The sequence below is a fragment of the Prionailurus viverrinus genome, chromosome F1, assembly GCF_022837055.1.
Source record: "Prionailurus viverrinus isolate Anna chromosome F1, UM_Priviv_1.0, whole genome shotgun sequence".
Lineage (NCBI taxonomy): Eukaryota > Metazoa > Chordata > Mammalia > Carnivora > Felidae > Prionailurus > Prionailurus viverrinus.
Window position 1 is genome coordinate 11,311,217 of NC_062577.1, and position 18,481 is coordinate 11,329,697.

The 18,481-nt window shown below is 39.9% G+C and overlaps 1 protein-coding gene across 4 annotated transcripts in view; it reads left to right on the plus strand.

Moving 5' to 3' along the window:
* Positions 1–18,481, plus strand: part of PRRC2C (proline rich coiled-coil 2C) — a 97,632-nt gene that overhangs the window by 53,539 nt on the left and 25,612 nt on the right. For all 4 annotated transcript variants that reach the window (XM_047840230.1, XM_047840232.1, XM_047840231.1 and 1 more), the window contains exons 14-20: positions 201–453; positions 1,440–1,650; positions 3,601–5,850; positions 7,893–8,101; positions 12,153–12,307; positions 13,618–14,398; positions 14,812–14,897. In XM_047840230.1, the coding sequence (XP_047696186.1) occupies positions 201–453; positions 1,440–1,650; positions 3,601–5,850; positions 7,893–8,101; positions 12,153–12,307; positions 13,618–14,398; positions 14,812–14,897 (3,945 nt within the window). The remainder of the gene's footprint in view (positions 1–200; positions 454–1,439; positions 1,651–3,600; positions 5,851–7,892; positions 8,102–12,152; positions 12,308–13,617; positions 14,399–14,811; positions 14,898–18,481) is intronic.

Here is an 18,481-nt window from a genome sequence, read left to right on the forward strand (position 1 = left end):
TTCCTGATTAATTTCTTAAGTTTAAGGCAACGTGTCCTAACTTCTCTTTGGTTCTTTTGTGTCACCACCTCTCTTTGTTAAATGTCTTTCGAATTCTTTTCCCTGAAGAATTCAAAAAAGCCCATTATTTTTTGATATGATTGATTATACTAATTTATTACATGGACCTAAAATCTGGATTTGTGATCCTGCTCTTTCAGGAACAGATGAAACAGCAGCAGTGGCAGCAGCAGCAGCAGCAGCAAGGTGTCCTTCCACAGGCAGTCCCTTCACAGCCATCTAGCGGTGCGGTCCCTCCCCCACCACACAGACCTCTTTACCAGCCCATGCAGCCTCACCCTCAGCATTTGGCTTCTATGGGTTTTGACCCAAGGTGGCTCATGATGCAGTCATACATGGATCCTCGAATGATATCAGGTAGACCTGCTATGGATATTCCGCCCATTCATCCTGGTAAGTTGAAATTGAGGTTGTCTCATGGCTCACTTGTAGCTCTGCGAGACCAAAGGTTTTCATCTTCCTCCCATTTGTACCCTTAATTCCTTTAAGAGCTATAATGGAGTAAGAATTTAAAATAGGGTGCCTAGATTTTTAATCAGAAGTTCTGTAACTTTGCACACAGATGAGTTAAAGGCAGACACTGTAGCAACGGTGTGATAAGGCCAAGACACTAGTTATTTTCAGTTTTGTAAATATTATTTAAACATTTTTTGAGTCTTAAATCATGCTTTCTGTTATTTGCTAAATTGTTTTCATTCTTTGGAGTGCTTAAGCATTTGAATTTTGTCATATATTCTGTATTCCAGCTTTTCCATTTTCTCCACCTGACACTGGACTTTTCACATAAGTTAGCTGAAAACCAGTGAATTAGCAGTCTTGTGTGGAATCTATCAGAATAAATCCAGATAGTACATTACCAAAATGATACCGAGGAAGATTATGGGTATGATCATAATATAAAAATATCGAGAGTCATGCCTTAATTTTAAAATATATACTGCAATTTTAAAATTTAATAATTGATAGCATTATTGATCAACTGAGTAAACTGTATTAATGGAATTTTCTATAGGAAATATTTGCTCTGGAAGTCTGTCACTGTTGGCGTAATCCTCTGTGTTTTTTATTTACATGCATAGAGGCATCATGTGTTACCTGATTTTTATAGGCTTTTTTTTCTTCCTTTAAAGTAAAAATAAGCTGCTATTGTGGTTTTGTTTCACTTCCTCAATTCTTAAATCTATTTAATAGCAACAATAAGTATCTCATTCACAGAAAAACTTGTGTAATTTTCACTGATCGTTTCTTGAGTTCATCACTTTAACTTGGCAAAAAGTATTTCTGTAGCTCAAGTATAGAGAGTCCCAATAGTAATTAATAACCCAGATTCTGTGTGTATAGTGATTGTTTTCCCCATCTTTTTCTGACCTTTTGTAAAGGAATGATTCCTCCCAAGCCATTAATGAGAAGAGAGCAAATGGAAGGATCACCAAACAGTTCTGAGTCATTTGAGCATATAGCACGATCTGCAAGAGATCATGCAGTCTCCCTCTCTGAACCTCGTGTGATGTGGGGGTCGGATCCCTATCCTCATACGGAGCCTCAACAGGCCACTGCTCCCAAGGCAACAGAAGAACCTGAGGATGCAAGGTAATGGTAGAAATTAACAGACTAAACTGAATATTGTGGTAAAATGAAAAGTAGGTAGTGTCCCTGAAGATCATCCTGGTTTAGGACTGAGCCACAAATCTGATTTCCTCCCATGTAGTGTATGTCATTTCATTTTTGGACATGCATTATTTTTCTGTCATTTCTGTATTTAGAGCATTTTGTCACCTAGTTCTGTACACTGAATTAAATACTGAAATTCAGTGTTGAATGTTAAAATTGGCAAGTTTCTACTGTTGATTAGATACTTGATACGTAGTCTAGCTAAAGTGTTGATATAGTTTTTCCACTGATGAGAAATGGTAGACATTTGATTATCAGTATCTTGTGGAAGTTTTCTAATGCCGAGAGAAGGATAAATACTAATTTACAAAGATCCTTTAGGGGAACCTGGGGACGCCTGGGTAGCACAGTTGGTTAGATAGCCAACTCATGATCTCACCTCAGGTTTTGATCTCAGGGTCATGAGTTCAAGCCCTGTGCTGTGCTCCATGCTGGGCGTGGAGCCTACCTAAAAAATAAACACTAAGATACTTTGAAGTAGCAGACAGTTGGTGATCTATAGTAATTGATAGCTATGAAGTTAGAACTTCTGCGTTTTCAAGGGAGTGTATTTTGTGATGCTTTATCATTCTGATTAATCGGGGAAGATAGACCTACTCTGGGATAGTCTTCGATTATAATTATAGGTGGAAATTCTTAGTCTTGGAATTCACGTCAGCATGGGACACGTGCATGGCTCAGTCAGTTAAGCATCCAACTTTGGCTCAAATCATGATCTCCGGGTTTGTGAGTTCGAGCCCTGCATTAGGCTCTCTGCTGTCAGTACAGAGCCTGTTCTGAATCCTCTCTCTCCCTGCTCCCCACCTCCCCCACTGCCTCTCCGCTGCTCGCTTATGCTCGCTCTCTTGCTCTCTCTCTCTAAAATTGAATAATCATTTAAATAAATAAATACTTCATATCAGCATAGCCTAAACTTCTTTTTTCTTATGAAGTTCATTTGTTTTCAAATGAGAGGGAAAAAACATACTGTATCTACTCTCAACAAAATTTTTAAGTGTTTGTACAATATTGTTAACTCTAAGTACAGTGTTAACAATATTGTACAGTGTTTTACAGCACATTTGTAGAACTTTTGCATCTTATAGGAACTTTTGCATCTTACTGCCTCCTAGGCCCTGGCAATCACCATTCTGTTTTATGATTGGATGAGTTTGATTATATTATATACTCATATAAGTGGAATCCTGCAGTGTTTGCCCTGCGATTGATTTATTTCACTTAACATAACATTCTTGTCCATTTGGTAGCACAGAATATTCCATTTATGTATATATATTCCATGTATGTATATATATGTATATACTACATTTTCTTTTCACGGGGCTTGAACTCACAACTCTGAAATCAAGACCTGAGCTGAGATCAAGAGTTGGATGCTCTGCTGACTAAGACACCAGGCATGCTGACACCACATTTTCTTAATGCATTCGTCTGTCAGTGGACATTTAAGGTTGTTTCCACCTCTTGGCGATTATGAATAATGATGCACTAACCTTTTAAAGGAGACAAAGTTTAGGATCCTTTTTAAATGTTTTTTATGATTAGGATCCATTTACTTTTTTTTTTTTTTTTAAGGTTTATTTATTTTGAGACAGAGCTATGTGTGCGCAAGCCAGGGAGAGGTAGAGAGAAAGGGAGAGACAGAATTCCACCAGGCTCTATGCTGTCAGAGGGGAGCCCAGCTTTGGGCTTGATCTCATGAACCGTGAGATCATGACCTGTACCAAAACCAAGAGTTGGACGCTTAACAGACTGAGCCACCGAGGCGCCCCTCATTTACATGTATAATTAGAGAGGTTGTTTTGCTGTACACTTATGCAAAAGAGTTTTTGCGTTGATAGCGATGCCTCTGAATTCTCATTATTTTAGGCCTGAAGCCTCACTGGATCCGGAACCGATTACTGCTGCTTATCCTGTAGAACACAGTCAATTAGAGGCTCATCCAAAAGCAGACTTTGTCAGAGAATCAAATGAGACAGAAGTACAAAAGTTTTTAAGCAGATCTGTGGAAGACATTAGACCTCGCCATACTGACACAAATAATCAGTCTGCTTGTTTTGATGTTCCTGATCAAAAACCTGTATCCACTCCTCCAGAAGAGCGGATTTCGGCTGGAGCGGAAAGTCAGCCTGCCCGGAAAAGAAGTGTTTCCCATGGCTCTAACCATACTCAAAAGTCAGAGGAGCAAAGAAGTGAGCCATCCGTAAGCATTCCTAAAGTAACCAGCAGATGCACTGATCCAAAGGAACCAACAGAAAGGACTGAGGAAAAACCAAAGAAGGATGGCTTTATACGATCTTCTGAAGGACCAAAACCTGAAAAACTATATAAATCCAAATCGGAAACTCGTTGGGGCCCAAGGCCAAGCTCCAACAGAAGAGAAGAGGGTAGTGATAGGCCTGTGAGAAGATCGGGTCCCATTAAAAAACCAATACTTAGAGATATGAAAGAGGAACGAGAGCAACGGAAGGAGAAAGAAGGGGAAAAGGGAGAAAAGGTCCCTGAGAAACTTGTAAAACCCGAGAAGACGGAAAAGAAAGATCCTGTCCCTCCAGTCCCACCGCCTGCTGCGCCAACTCAGCCACAGTCAGCTCTACCACCACCTCAACCAGAACCAGAGAAATTCCCTTCAACAGAAACTTCAACTTTGGTTCAAAAGCCACCTCAAGATGCTGAGAAGCCCTCAGAACCTGTAAGTAGTGTTGAGGTAGAGCCTGTGGCTAAAACTGTAAACCCACAGATTGTCACAGCACCAACAGTCAAGGAAGAAAAACAACCTGAGAAAGTTGGTAGCAAAGACCTTGTAGAGAGGCCTCGACCAGATTCAAGACCAGCAGTTAAAAAAGAATCCACTTTACCCCCTAGGACCTATTGGAAAGAAGCGAGAGATAGAGATTGGTTTCCAGATCAAGGGTACAGAGGTCGAGGCCGAGGCGAATACTATTCCAGGGGCCGGAGCTATAGAGGTTCTTATGGAGGGCGTGGCCGTGGTGGGAGAGGGCACACTCGAGATTATCCTCAGTATAGAGACAGTAAGCCACGGACAGAGCATGTGCCCTCAGGACCTCTCAGACAGCGAGAAGAAAGTGAAACACGAAGTGAGAGCTCCGATTTTGAAGTCGTTCCCAAAAGGAGACGACAGCGAGGTTCAGAGACTGACACAGACAGTGAAATTCATGAAAGTGCAAGTGACAAGGATAGTTTAAGCAAAGGTAAACTTCCCAAAAGAGAGGAGCGTTCTGAAAACAAAAAGCCCATGAAGCCTCAGTCTTCTTTCAAGCCTGAAAATCACATCCGAATAGATAATAGACCTCTAGAAAAACCTTATGTGAGGGATGATGATAAATCTAAACCAGGGTTCCTTCCTAAGGGAGAGCCTACACGGCGAGGCAGAGGGGGAACATTCCGACGCGGTGGAAGGGATCCTGCAGGTCGGCCATCACGCCCTTCCACCATCCGAAGACCTGCTTATCGGGACAATCAGTGGAACCCAAGGCAGGTAGAAGCTCCTAAGCCAGACGATGAAGAGCCACCAAGAAGGCATGAGCAGTTTCTTCCTATACCAGCAGATAAACGACCTCCAAAATTTGAGCGAAAATTTGACCCAGCTAGAGAGAGGCCCCGAAGACAACGTCCTACCCGGCCACCGAGACAAGACAAGCCACCTAGATTCAGACGTCTCAGAGAGAGGGAGGCTGCTTCAAAAACCAACGAGGTGGCAGTGCCCACAAATGGCCCAGTTAATAATGTCGTTCAAGAACCAGTTAATCCTGCTGGGGAGATTTCTGGAAACAAGACACCAGACTTATCTAATCAGAACTCTTCAGATCAGGCAAATGAGGAATGGGAAACAGCTTCTGAAAGCAGTGATTTCAATGAGAGGCGTGAAAGAGATGAAAAAAAAAATGCTGATTTGAATGCACAAGCAGTTGTAAAGACCGGAGAGAATGCTTTACCTCCAAAAAGGGAAATAGCAAAGAGAAGTTTTTCTAGCCAGAGACCTGGCGTAGATCGCCAGAATCGGCGCGGCAACAGCGGTCCACCCAAATCTGGAAGGAATTTCTCAGGTCCTAGAAATGAAAGGAGAAGTGGGCCGCCATCAAAAAGTGGGAAGCGAGGGTGAGTACTTTGGCTTCAGTGTAATCAACTTGTGTTCCTTTAAAGAAGCTGAAAGTTGAACTGAGCAGAGGAGCCAGTCTAGACAGAGGACCCAGACATTGTTCTCCCCCAGTTTTTTGGTCTGTTCTCAGAGCGTAAGGGTGCTTGAGCAAAAGAGGTTAATGGTCTCCGGAGTCTTTGCCTCCTAAGTTGTTATTTTCCAGAAGAGTCCTCTTAGGACTTTGCAGCTTTGGGAGGAGAGTCTTCACACTTAGAGAAGGGCCTGCATATTGTCTTCCTGTTGGTAAGTCATCTTCTAGATGACACGCAGCCCTCCTTTCTTTTTGGGGTTTTCTTTGCAAAACTCTGGTGCTTGTACGTGTCCTCTGCGATTTAAATGAATACGTTTTAACCATATGTTTTATCGCTCTGTACTGGTTGCTAGGAAGTGAATGTTGAACCTTAAGAATAAATTATATTTTCCTCTTGAGTTGCAAACCTACAATAAATAATCCAGCTGGATAAAGGCCCAGAAAGCAAAGTCCTGCCCAATCACCAAGGCCACCAATAACATAAATATCTTTGGATTTATTTTAAAACAGTTTTCCTAAACTGTGTTAAGCTTTTTCTGTTCTTTTAAATATTAAAATGTTTATAATAAATTATCAGTTTATTTAATATTAGGAAAAATTACAGTAGCAGCATGCCTACCTTTATTGATCGAGTGATTGATTTCATTTATTTGCCTAGTTTTAAATGTAGGTTTTGATACTTCCTGTATAAAACTCTCCTTCCTCTCCACTAAAATGGAGAGAAAGTAATAGTACTTACAAGCATTGGTAAACATTACAGACATGACATTTGTGAATTGCATAACATATCTGGTATATAGTAACCAACTATTATTATAGTATGTCCTGGTTTTTGACCAAATTCCTAGCTTTGGAGCCTGAGCTGATAAGAAATTTATTCAGATAATTACTATAGTCATCTGCATTGGTTAGTTACAATATGCTTAGCATTTCAGATTACTGCATCCGTCAATGAAAATATTTTTGCTTTCTGATAACTTAGAAAAATTTTAGGGAAATAGTATGACCAACTGTGTTTCCTGAGTACTTTCTTAACACAGAATTTGAACCTCCCTTTAGAAGGTCAAAAGAATTAGGATAACATACGTAGCCGCAGTTTAGTTACTGACTATAACCAAACTATTAGAGTTTTGAGTAATAATACTCAAGGGAAATCTTGATCTGGTTTTTGTGTAATGCAGATCTCAACAACTTAAGACTTTCGTGCCATGTAGATAGTAACAACTTTGAACGTGCAGATATAGCAGTTACTGATTGGTTGTAGTTAAAGGCAGTATTTTCAACAAGTCCCGTTTATAAGAAACGATTTTCTTCTAATATTTGAGGTCATGCTTTGTGCCAAGCACTTGGTAAGCTTTTATCTCAAGTGATACCAATGGCTAAGATGAATTAGTGAACCCATTTTCTGTGGTGTATTTTCATAAATTTAAATAAACAAATCCAAGAATAAAATTTGATAGGAAACAAAAACTATAGAAATGCATTGGATTGTGAAATATTTCTGAATTAAAAGTGGTTTTTTATGTACTTACATTAATGTGTAAGTCTGATTGAACTTTTAAAAAAATACACGTAAGCAGTGCTTTTTAAAATTTTCATATGCTGCCCTCTTGTGGAGAAGATCCAGTAGTGAATCCTCTGGACTAGTTTGTATCATAAACTTTCTGCTATAAACAATATTGATTAGCTTATTTATACCATGATAGACACAATAAGAACCTTCAGGGCACAATTGGGACTCTAGAGTTTAATTCCTGGAAGGAACTCATGGGAGCTAGTCCATCTCCTTTATTGGGAAGCTCAGTTTTAGTGACATTGTACTCAAGAAAAGTCACTAAGTCTTGCTGGTTTTAGAGTTAGAGTCTTCTGTCCCACTGTTTCTTCTTACATTAAACTTATAAACGGCCAGTAATCGTTTTTCATTTGTTCGGTTATGTGGAGGTGGTAATAACTCAAATTACTGTTTTATAGGCCATTTGATGACCAGTCTGCGGGCACAACTATTGTTGATCCCGTCAATGGCAGCTCTGCACACCACCAGGAAGGAGCACCAAATGGTACAGGACAGAAGAACTCCAAAGATTCGACAGGGAAAAAAAGAGAAGACCCCAAATCAGGCCCCAAAAAACCCAAAGAGAAAGCAGATGCACTGTCACAGTTTGATCTCAACAATTATGCAAGTATGTCTTAGGTTCCTTTTATTTATATATCATCTGCTACGTTTAAGTGGACACTGTAATTAAAGGAGGCCAGAATTGGGCCTACAAGGTGGAGACAGAGGCTGATTATGAATCACTAATTGATAAAATGAACTAACGTAACACCAGGTTTTAGCACAGCCTTGAATACTTAACAAAGTTCTTGTTAAAGATAATCCACAGGGTTTCACTATTCTTCATAAAAAAGGTTAATGGGAAAATTAACCACTCTACCTTGCCAAATAGGTATAGGAAAACATAGAAAACAAAGATCTTAATTCTGTTCTGTATGCTTTATAAATATGGTTTCTAAGATATGGTGAATACAGAATAAATATTAGGATGGGAGGCAGTGTTGCTCTGGGTAAATACTTTCAGAAAGCCACGAAGTAAAAGGATATCAAGTGCGAAGAATAACACTAGTAATAAGAAAATATTTGGTGAGGAAGTTAACAAGGAATACACCTGTATTTTTACCATATTTGCCATTCATTCAGATGAGACTTAAGCAGGGAGTATTGTGTAAAATTGAGATCTGCTAAGACCACATAGTAATAATGGGAAAGTTAAGTACTATTATTCCAGTATTAAAAATAAAGACTAGACTTTTCTTCTATTTAATGGTCATTTAAACTGTGAAACTCTTTGGGCCCAGGCCCTTGGCATTATCGTTTTTAAATCAATAGCTCCCAACATGTGGTCCCAGCATCACCTAGAAATTTGTGACAAATACAAAATCTACCTCAGATGTACTGAATCAGAAATTCTTGGAGCAGTCTGTGTTTTAACAAGTTCTCCAGGTGATTCTGATGTAAGCAGATATTTGAGAATTACTGTTCTAGAGTACCATTTTAGGATTCACGTAGGAAAGAAAGAAACTTGGTTTAGTCGTGTGTTTAAGAATTTTTAGTTAGATTACGGAAACCAATTTGACAATAAGTTATATTAAAAAAATTTTTTTTTTAGTTAGATTATGTAAAGCAGTGGTTCTCAACAGCAGTGATTTTTGTACCCCGGGGGATGTCTGGCAATCTCTGGAGAACATTTTGTCATAGCAGGGGGGCTGCATGCTACTGACATCTTAGTAGGTATAGGCCCAGGGTGCTGCTAAACTTCCCAGAGTGCACAGGACGGGCAGCTCAAAATGCTGATAGCACTCAAGTTAAAAAGCACTGATACACAGAGAACAAAGTAGACCCGCAGGAAGTTTGGATGCCAGCCTTGTGGTGGTCCGTAAGAGAGAGGAGAGCCTAAACACCGTATTTGCAAAATGACAAATGAAGATTATAAAAAGTCCACAAAATATGGCAGATTTATCTTCCCAAATACTTGTTTACCAGTTTTCCGTCTTCCAGAGAACTATTATATTATTGGCTTAAGACTTAAAAAGGTGAGAACTCCATTGTATTTCTGAATTGGTGGTTGGAAATTGAGCTATTCATTTTTATTTTTCGAGAGAGAGCGCACACACGATCGAGGGGAGAGAAAGAGACTCTTAGGCAGCCTTCACTCCCAACACAGAGCCCAGTGTGAGACTCTGTCTCACGATTGTGAGATCATGACTTGAGCTGAAGTTAAGAGTTGGCTGCTTAACTGACTAAGCCACGAAGGCACCCAGGCTATTCATCTTTAAAATTCATTAAGATACACTCATCCTTAGGTTGTTTTCCTAATAACATTTAAGTAATTTCTCTTTAGCCCAAAATGTTACAAAGCACCAGGTAAGAACAGGGTGTTGAAAACAAAGTATTATTCAGATTTCTATAGATGTTGCCTGTAGTTGGGCAAACGAGTTCTTCAAAGGATTCTAAAAAAGCTCTTTGGCAAGAAAATTAAAGTAATGAGTGATGGCATGGCTATGAAGAAAAGCTTTACACCCACACGATGTAGTCTAAGCGGGAGACTGAGATGAACTTACAATTGAAGGTCTCTTTACCACTGTGATGTAATGGAGTGCACGGCATCCAGTGACTTGTCTAAGACCTTTCATTGAAATGAGTGCTGTTCCATTTTAGAGTTAATCTTGTAAAGGACTTAAAACCCCACATAGTAGAAGTATCATGGATAAATCAGAGCCAATCAAGGTTTTATTAGAAAAGCAAAATAACATGGGGTGCCAGTTTGGCTCAGTCAGTGGAGCGTGCAACTCTTGACCTTGGTGTTGTGGGTTCAAACCACACGTTCGTTGGGTGTAGAGATTACTTACATTATTGTATTATTATTTTTTTAATGTTTATTTTTGAGAGAGAGAGCAAGTGAGCATGTGCAGGGGAGGGGCAGACAGAGAGGGAAAGACAGAATCCAAAGCACACTCCAGTCTCTGAACTGTCAACACACAGCCCTACACAGGGCTCAAACTCACAAACCATGAGATCATGACCTGAGCCGAAATCAAAAGTCAATCACACACTTAACTGACTAAGCCACCCAGGCGTCCCTGAGATTACTTAAAATTTTGTAAAAAAGAAAAACAAGAACAGTAATAGGTTTTAAAAAGTGGGAGCCGGTCTTAGTATTTTTGTTTTCCTGTCACTATTCACATAAGTGGAAATTTTTAGCTATGTAAAGAGAATTGTTTGCAAGTGGATTCCCGACAAACCACTCCCTGATGATACCCTCTTGCCATCCCTCACAGGTTATCACCTTTCTGAGTTGTATATGTATCATTCCCAAGCAAATTCATATTTTTGTTTTGTGTTCCCCAATTAAGATGTATATTTTTTACAAATTAACATAACTTACTTGAATTGCCTTACTCTCCCCTTTTTTTAAATGTTTATTTTTGTGAGAGAGAGAACATGAGTGGGGGAAGAGCAGGGATGGGGATGGGGACAGAGGCTCCAAAAGCGGGTTCAGGGCTTACAGCAGTCAGCCTGATGTGGGGCTTGAACTCCTGAATCATGAGATCATGACCTAAGCCGAAGTCGAATGCTTAACCGACTGAGCCACCCAGGCTTCCCAGCCTCACCCTTTTGTTATATTTATTTTGGAAACATACCTGCAACCACAAGTTGCATTGCCTGACCTATTTTAAGTTTTCTTTTAAATATTAAATTTAAGGGATCTTGGGGCGCCTGGCTGGCTCAGTCAGTCGAGCATCCGACTCTTGATTTCGCCTCAGGTTGTGATTTCAAGGTTACTTGAGCCCCATGTTGGAGCCTGCTTGAGATTCTCTTCCTCTCTCTTTCTCTGCCCCTCTCCCCCACTCATGCTCTTTCCCTCTAAAATAATAAGTAAATAAACTTAAGAGATCTAGATTTCTTACACTTTCTAGGATGTATAAAGAAGATAGCCCAAATAATTGTTAGTTGGACAATGAGTTGAAAATACATCTTGAATTACTAATCTGCAAGGTTATGACTTGGCATACATCTGTGCTACTTTACATTCACGTAGAACTTTCACATATATTTTGTTTGTTTTTAACCAACTACACGTTGTAGACAATGGTCTGCATAAAACAGGCATTAAGAGTCATAAGACCAGCTTGGCTATTCACCAGCTCACCTTTAGCATGTCAGCTTCTCGAGAGTTTATTCGTGTTTTGAAAACAATAGTAATATCCACCTCTTAGAATGGTTAGATACAAGTAAAGTGCTATGTAGATGAGTATAGCACGATACAGATTGGATCCTGGGAGAAGTAGAGGTTCTGTGATTTGACTAAGATAGTAGAATGTTTTAAAAGATAACACCACTGTATTGCTGGGGGAAAAAAAGATGCATATCATTCAGGGACTTCAAAAAGTCAAAAAAAATTTTTAACCTTATTTATGAAATCATGTATCTATTAAGTCTCTTCAAATCTTAGTAACAAATGGCTACTTTATGGTTTGGGAATTAGGTTATACTGTGGATTATCAAAACGAGATTTTTGCTTTGCCTTTCTTTTATTTTCTTTCTTCCTTTCTTTTTCTTTCTTTCTTTCTTTCTTTCTTTCTTTCTTTCTTTCTTTCCTATTGGATTAAACATGTGTTTATCTTTTCATTTGAAAAACAGAAAATATCATTTTAAATCTTTTTCCGTACCCATAGGTGTTGTTATAATTGACGACCATCCTGAAGTAACAGTAGTTGAAGACCCCCAGTCAAATTTGAATGATGATGGTTTTACGGAAGTGGTTTCCAAAAAACAACAAAAACGTTTACAGGATGAGGAACGTCGAAAGAAGGAAGAACAAATCATACAGGTTTAGTGTTTCAGTTTGTTACTAGATACTTAGATTGTTGCCCAAAATATATTAGCAAATAATCAAAAGGTTTCTATCTACGTATAATATCAAGGCTGCATTTATTCATGTGTTCTAAATGGCTTTGATTGTCACAACTTTAAATTGTTTTTAACCAGAATTGAGGTAAATGTTAAATAGAATGTAATCACCGTAGCTCACTATTTGCCGTAGAGAAGACCATCTTTCATTCAGGAATGTTTCATGTTTCAGTACTGGTCATCTTATTTGTCCCATCTTACTTCATGGCAGAGCTATTTAATTTTAAATTATCTTGGGAAGCTCTTGAAGACACCTGCCATGATACAATAAATTGCAGATTCTTGACCTGTAAAAGTTTTGATTATAATCTAAACTAGTTCATTTAAACACACAGTATGCATCAAGGTAAGTCATCCCATTTAAATCAACCCAGACACCCATTTTGCCAAATGCTGACACAGGATAAAAATAAATAAAACATATAGATCTTAGTGATAATAAGCTCTAACAAACGAGAAGGCCCAAAAACAAGAAACACTGTAAAAATTCTATGTGAATGGTAATATTGAGTTCAGTCGAATATAGCCCTTGGGACTAGATATTTTCAGAAGTCATTCACTCATTTGTCTGTCTATTCATTCATTAATTTTTAAGGTAAAAATGGTATCCTATATAGCATAAGACCCCAGCACACCCACAGATTAATATTTCTGTGGCAGATGTAAGTTGAGCGAAGCCAGTAAGTAGTTTTTTGTCAGATCAGGTCAGATTTTTTTTTTTTTTTTTTTTTTTAAATTTGAGAGAGAGAGAACACACAAGCAGGGGAGGAGCAGAGAAAGAGGGGAAAATACAGAATCCAAAGCAGGCTCCAGGCTCTGAGCTGTCAGCACAGAGCCCGATGCGGGGCTCAAACTCTTGACCTCGAGACCATGAGCTGAGCTAAAGTCGGACGCTTAACTGACTGAGCCTCCCAGGTACCCCAGATCAGGGCAGACTTTGCTGCCAGTTGAATTCACTGAAAAATTCCTTAATTTTTTTACTTTTAGAATTGTGAAAGAGATTATGAAACTATATATCAAGAATGTATAATACATATTTGTCTTTTGTCCCTAGTAACATCTTGGGTTTTCATAATTTAAAATCTCATTGCAGCTTTGATATTTTTGCTCTATCAAGTACCTATTTTGAAAACTAAAGGGACTAAATTAGTAGATCTTGTTAGAGATATTCATAGACCGTTAACTTTCAGCTACATTATTGACAAAAATGTTTCTTAACAATTTTTTAAGGTCTGGAACAAAAAGAATGCAAATGAGAAGGGAAGAAGTCAGACTTCTAAGCTTCCTCCAAGATTTGCCAAAAAACAAGCTACAGGACCCCAGCAGGCCCAGTCTCCAGCTACAGCTCCTGCTCCAGCCTCAGCCTCAGCCCCAGGCCCAGGCCCAGGCCCGGCCCCAGCCCCAGCCCCAGCCCCAGCCCCAGGCCTAACTGCAGCCTCGTCTCCACTCCCAGCCGCGGCCTCCGCTCCTGTCCCACCCTCCACCTCAGCTGCAGCTACCGTCTCTTCCGCAGCCCCAGCCTCTGTCCCCATCCTCACCTCAGCCCCAGCCTCAGCCCCAGCCTCTGTGCCCATCCTCGCCTCAGCCTCCATTCCCATACTTGCTTCTGCCCTAGCCCCGGCTTCAACCTCAACCCCAGCCGCCTCAGCCCCAGCCGGCCCAACCCCGATTCCAACCCCAACCCCGACCCCAGCCCCAGCCCCCACCCTAGTCCCCGCCCCACCTTCAGCTCCAGCCCTCGTCCCCATCTCTGCTTCAGCCCCCACAGCACCAGCCCAGACTCAGGGCCAGACTCATAAACCAGTCCAGAGTCCACTTCAAACTACGACACAGTCTTCAAAACAGCCACCACCTTCAATCAGACTGCCTTCAGCTCAGACACCTAATGGCACAGATTACGTAGCCACAGGAAAATCCATCCAGACCTCACAGTCACATGGCACACTTACAACTGAATTATGGGATAACAAGGTGGCCCCACCAGCTGTGCTGAATGACATCTCAAAGAAATGTAAGTTCAACAGAGAAGTGACGGGTGGGGTATGGCATGAGAATATTAGGTTTGTTTTCAATTTCATTTATACACTTGGTATATTTTCCTAGCCACCTTTTTTTTTTCTTAGTAAGAAGCAGTAATAGTAATTTTTTTCTTCGCTTCCTTTCTTGAAGGCTTTGTTTCTAAAACAAATGTGTTATACTTTTAACAGCCGTATTTTATGGACACAATTTTGTGTTGATTAAAAAAGTACACTGTTTGCGGGGGACATCTATTTATTTTATTTTGGTCTACAAAATTCTCTTAAGTGTATCGTGAAAGTCATTGTTTTATTGTCAGGCTACTGTTGAAAGAAAAGGTAAAATAGGTTAGGGATTATCGAGCTCTAAATTTTAATGGTCTCATTTCCCGTGACTTCTTCTTTTTAGTAGGTCCCATTAGTCCACCACAGCCACCTTCAGTCAGTGCGTGGAATAAGCCCCTAACATCGTTTGGATCAGCTACTTCATCAGAGGTAGGAGGAGACTTAATAATGGCCTTAGTTGGGGTTAGTGTACCGGAGTTCCCTTAAAATAGTTTTCAGACTTGAGCATGCATCACAGTCACCTGGACAACTTATTAAAAGAGACTGCTGAGACCACTGCCCAGAGTTTTCCACTTCATTAGGTCGGTTGAGACCTACATACATTCCTTCCTCCCTCCCTCCTTCTCTCTGTCTGTCTGTCTGTCTGTCTCTCTCTCTCTCTCTCTCCCTCTCCTTCCTTCCCCTTAAGCAGGGGAGAGAGGCAGAGAGAGAGAATCTCAAGCAGGCTTCACACTCATCATGGAGCCTGACATGGGCTTGATCCCGAGACTGAGATTATGACCTGAGCCAAAATCAAGAGTCAGATCCTCAACCAGTTGAGGCACCCAGTCACCCAGGCCTGGATACGTTTCTAACAAGTTCCTAAGTGATAGTATTGCTGCTGGATCTCTACATTTATAAGCTACTTCTCATCTTTAGACCGAATAAGGTTAACGTTTTTTTTTTTTTTAAATTAGGTTTGTTAACAATATTTATTTTGAGAGAGAAAGACAGAGACTGTGAGGTGGGGAGGGGCAGAGAGAGAGGGAAAGAGAATCCCAAGCAGGCTCTGTGCAGTCAGTGTGGAGCCCGACTTGAGCTCCAGCCCACAAACCTCGAGATCATGACCTGAGCCAAAATCAAGAGTGGATGCTCGACCCACTGAGCCACCCGGGTGCCCTGAGGTTAACATTTTTTAATTCAAGTCTTAATAAAAGTGCTTGTGATACAAAGAATATAAGTGCAGTTACTAGTTTTTTTTACTTTTCTACCATGTTTTTGCTCGACTAATTAGACAGTATAATTACTTAGAAGCAGTGTTTACAGAAGTTATACCATAATTTCTCAAATGTGCAGTATTGGTAAATGACTATTTAGGTTAGCAGGTTTTCACTTATTCATTGAACAAACATTTCTTGAGCACTTGTGGTATACTAGGCTGTGTTCTGACTCATGGGTTTACAAAACAGGGAGAGAGTGTGATTAAAAATGGACAAAAAGCCCTGTATTCATGGGGCTTCCGTTGTGGTTGGGAGGGAACCACTAATATATACCATATAGTATGTTAAATGGTGATCAGTGCTGAGGAGAAAAGCCAAGTAGGGAAGGTATGTAAGTAATTTCCCAAGAGATATGGAGATCATTTAAAATTGGTTGGCTAAGAAATGCCCCTTAGGTGAGCATTTGAGTTAAAGACTTAGAAGAGGTAAGAGCAAGCTATTAAGATTTCTGAGGAAAAGTGAATTCCTGATTCAGAGAATAGCAAATACAAAAGCCGGGGGAGAGGGATATGGCTGATGTGTTTGAGGAAGATCAGGGAGGTCTCTGTGGCTGTAGTGAACATAAGGGATGGAGAGAGACCAGATGAAGCTAGAAGCATAACAGAAGACAGACCCTACAGGGCCTTTGGGAGACGCAGGAAGATAATAGATAGTTTTAAGCAAGAGAATGACAGCACCTGAATTTTAAAAGGTTATTCTAAGTAGTTTGTTAAGACTGGTCTGTGTGTATGGGGGGGGGGGGGGCGGCAAAGAGTAGAAGTTAAGATGCTATCATAATAACCAAACTATAGTAACTTAAACCAAGGAGTGGCATTAAAGATGATGAGAAGTGGTTGGTTTTTAGGTATTTGAAGATAAAGCTGACATGCTGATGGATTAAATATCGTATGTGAAAAAGAATGAGATTTATCTCCAAAGTTTTTGACTTGAACAAGAGGAATAGAGTTTCCTTCAGTTTTGATTGGGAAGCTATAAAATGGATCAGCATTGGGGGAAAAGATGAGGGAGTTTGGTTTGGGGCACGTTAGATTTAGGTTGTTACACATCTAAGTGGAGCCGTTGGGTAGGTTGTTGGATGGAAGAGTCTGTAGTCCACAGGAGATGATCTGGTTTGGAGACATGAATTTCAGTCATTAGTAGGCACTTAAAGTGATGCGGTTGGATGAGGCCACCAGAGGAGAATGGATTCTAAGAGTGGTTAGAAAAGAGAAGAGAATCAGAAGCTAAGTCCTCAGGCTTTCCAACTCATAAAAAGCTGTGATTGGAAAAGTACCCTGGAGGATCTAAGTGAACAATGAGTTGAAAAGAGGAGGGATAAATTGAATGTGTCAGATTCTGCTGAAAGGTCAAGTAAGATAGGCCTGAGGATTGAAACTAATAATGTGGTGGTCACTGATGACTTTGACAAGGGTAGTGTCAGTGGAGCGGTAGGCATGAAAGCCTGGTTAGAGTGAATTTAAGAGAAAGTGGGAGGGAAAAAATGCCTGTAGAGAAAAGTATAATTTGGAGTCACTGCATTCAGTATTTAAGATCCTCAGTGTAATCATTTTTCTTCTTCCTGTTGGTATAGGCATTAGGATTAATCGTAGCATTTTTTAAATAGGAAGTTCAAGCTATTTCATACTGATCACGAAAGACGGGGTGGAAAGTGTTTCTTGTGTTTTGGATGGGTACACTGGATTCAATGAGTTTATTAAACTGTTTGTTACCAGTTTTTAAATTGACATTGAAGTACTGGAATGATTTTTCAGCACTCTTAGCTGCAAGATTTTTCTTGTAGACATTCTCCTATGGGTTTCCAGTACTGCAGTAGAAAGCATACTTGAAAGAATGCTCACATCTGCCTTCAGACAGGTAGCAGAGGAAGATACTTCGGTGGTATTTCATTTTTTTCACGTCTTTATCCTTTTTATGTTTTCTGGATAGAATGTGATTTTTTGGTTGATGTTCATTGCACATGATTTTGGAATATTGCCTCATGGTGAACTTTGAGCTAGCAAAGTTACAGTTCACTTTTAATTCATTTCATGGATGGAAGGTGTTCCTTAATGGGATTTCTTGAATGACTCTAGTGAAATACAGTTCTTTTTTTCCCCTGTAAATGTTTGTTTGTTTGTTTGTTTGTTTGTTTGTTTGTTTTGAGAGAGAGAAGAAGAATCCCAAGCAGGTTGTGCGCTGTCAGTATGGAGCCTGGCGTCGGTTTGAGCCACCCAGGCACCCCGAAGTACAGTTCTTTATGATAGTTTCATTCAGTGCTATGAATGTTAGATACACCAAATAGACCCATCAAGATTGGTGATATAATATGATCTCAGTTTCATTATAAATATTTTTTGTTTCAAAGGATATGATATTCTTCCTAAAACTCACATTCTGTAATAGTGCTATTAACTGTCAATCTGTTTTTTCATTTCATTAAACTGTGTATAAGTTCTTAATTGTTTCTGTACATAAAATCAATAGCTTTCAGTGATTAATTTCTGTACTATTTTGCTTTTCTAACGTTAATTGTACATTTACACTGGATTATAGAATTTCATCATTGACTAAAGCAAATAGAGATTCTTATTCTAAGTTACATCAATAATGTTTGCCTGTATTTGAAAGAGAATATTCACATATTAAAAGTAAATCTGAGGGCACCTGGGTAGCTCCGTCAGTTGAGCATCCGACTCTTAATTTCGGCTCAGGTCATGATCCAGGGGTCGTGGGATCTAGCTCCGTGTCAGGCTCCACGCTGAGCTTGGGGCCTGC